This window comes from Wasmannia auropunctata, unplaced genomic scaffold, assembly GCF_000956235.1.
Source record: "Wasmannia auropunctata unplaced genomic scaffold, wasmannia.A_1.0 LD336106.1, whole genome shotgun sequence".
NCBI lineage: Eukaryota > Metazoa > Arthropoda > Insecta > Hymenoptera > Formicidae > Wasmannia > Wasmannia auropunctata.
This window is the reverse complement of record NW_012026784.1, coordinates 3,517,943-3,520,505: the sequence shown is the minus strand read 5'-3', so window position 1 is coordinate 3,520,505 and position 2,563 is coordinate 3,517,943. Positions and strand designations below refer to the sequence as shown.

General features: G+C 29.5%; 1 protein-coding gene across 1 annotated transcript; it reads right to left on the bottom strand.

Moving 5' to 3' along the window:
• Positions 1–366: 366 nt before the first annotated feature.
• On the bottom strand, positions 367–1,650 carry LOC105452484 (mitochondrial pyruvate carrier 1-like). Its single transcript, XM_011693616.1, has 3 exons — positions 1,456–1,650; positions 1,231–1,331; positions 367–693 (listed from the first exon to the last, which is right to left on the bottom strand). Exons 1-3 carry the CDS (start codon positions 1,509–1,511, stop codon positions 536–538), a joined length of 315 nt encoding a protein of 104 aa, XP_011691918.1. The 5' UTR covers positions 1,512–1,650; the 3' UTR covers positions 367–535.
• Positions 1,651–2,563: the final 913 nt, after the last annotated feature.

Genomic DNA, 2,563 nt, shown 5'->3' with positions numbered 1-2,563 from the left:
TTACAAAATGTATTAACAAATTATATCTTAAGATTATTTCTATTATCTGTAATACAAATCAATATCAAGATTCGATAACAATATAACTGTAGATTTTTTTTATTTANACTTTAANATTTTTTTTTANATGAAAATATATATATATATATATATATATATATATATCTTATGTAAGTTTATACCAATTTAATTTTATTAAACTACAGTTTATTTTAATAAGATTTTAATTTGTAATTTACTGCCAACATATTTGATATTTTTTCCAAGAAAATTCAACTGTACAAGATATAAAAAGAAAATTATATCTTTTAATTAACAATAGTTTCTCCCGTTATTTTTAAATTAAAAAATTAGTGGAGGGAGAAGTTGATAACACATTAACTTTATTAGTTCGTGATATATTCCTCAAAAGACAATTTTTGCTTATATATATTATACTTATATGTTTAACAAATATGTATTTTATATAATATGATTTTTATATATATCAATATAAAACCCTTTGGTAAAATCAATATTACATATATCTTTCGATTTACTGCTCCTTTTTACTAAAATAATGATGCTTAATAAATCTACAACCTTGAGTAATCTGTGCACCTTCATTGACAAAGTGGCAGGCAAACAGAAGCATGTTGCGTGGCTGCACCTTGATTGCAAATCTCATAAACATTGCTGAATATAAGCATAAGGCTGAAAAAGATAAAAACTCGATAGAATCTTGAAAATTGACATCAATAAATATAATAAATAAATGAGTTACAGTTATGCAATTTTCAAAAACCACTCTCATATATTATTTTTATAAATCCTGCAATAATGTAAAGATTTACAGTGGATCTTTATTTTTTACTCTATATGTATAGTTGAATACAAGACATGTAAATTAAAAAAACATAACTAACAATATTATATAATATAAATATCAATGGCCAAATTTTACCAATTTTTATTAAATCTTTTACTAGCATAAATACAAATAAAATAAATATAAATATGTGTATTAGAAAATTTTATATGCAACAGAAAGTAGCTTAACTATATGTTTGCTAAAACTTAACAAATTAATAAGAATTATTAATGCGAATTGGACGAGTAAAAAGAGGAAATTTCTTTTTTTCGTGTGACTCCTGCTCTCGAGCAGGGGTAAACCGGCCAATGAGGAAGTAAATCGAATCCTTCATCAAAACTCATGGACAAAATGCAATGCATAAGAATAATTGAACTAACCAAAGGTCATTTTACCACTAATATACTTGGGATCCCTCTGGATATCGGAAATGGCAGCAATCGGTATCGCCCAATTGGCAACAGGACCCCAAAAGTGTGTGCTGAAAAAAATATATTACCGTATCGTTCGCGTAATATTTCACTGATGATATGTACATTGACATGCACCGATCTAACCAAGTAGCGAGAGTTCAGTAGTATAAACGACATAATCATCTTACTTGCCTCAAAAAATAATCGCGGGTTTCTTTACTCTTGAGAATTTTCATAAAACGATTCATCTTGAATATTCGTGTTTTCACAGTAACGAAGAAAAATTGCTTACGTAAAAATTTAACGAGTTCGCACTTCGCTTAGCTTACAATCTATGGGGTGCACAAGAGCACGTGGGGAGAGAGAGAGAGAGAGAGAGAAATGAGAATATAGCATGCCAGCATGGTAGAAATACAAGGGTATGCTCTTGCGTATATTGATACCGCATGTTGAACGCCAATCAAATTGTCACCAAGAATACGTCATCGTTACGTGGTAAATTTGAACGATATAAAATTATTTCAAGCATGCTCAGCTATATATGTTCTAAAATTCACTGCCAGTATTGAAAATCTAGCTATAGCTTACGTTACGTGCATTATAGATTTCTAACACTGAAAGTGAATTTTGGAAAGAAAACTATGCGTAATTTCTTAAAATTATGTAATTTAATTGTTCTAATTAATAAGTAATTTTGCGTGTTATTTTCAATTAAAAATAAACAGACGTTGGATGAAGATATATATGTATACGACGCATCAATGAACTCTTAATTTTCCAACTTGTCACTCGCATTCACACAAACTCAATTACACATCAACCTCAATACACACAACTGTCAAAATGCACAAATGACAGCCGCTTATACGAAGTAAGCACCATTGACGTAGGAATATATGGACGGTGAGTAAGTGCCATTTCATGCGCAGTGTGCAGTCGCAGCAATTCATTACTATTGGTTAAAAATGTTACTTAGATGACGCACTTCCAGCGCAAAATACATTTTGCCGCATCTTATTATTGAAGTTCAACCAAACGACCAGTAAAAACGAACGAGCAACAAAGTCGATAAAACCGTGTCAGCCGTGTGTTATAAACTTGTGATATATATAATAACAGTGATATATATAATAACAAAATATATAAGATATCAAGACTATTTTTATATTATCAATAATTTCAATTCTTGCTAATACACAGGACATATTTTAAAATTGCCGGTAGATATAAACAACAGTACTGTGGATATCGTTCCGTTATTCTATCGCTATGTACGGAAAAATCAGTCTCAGTAATAACG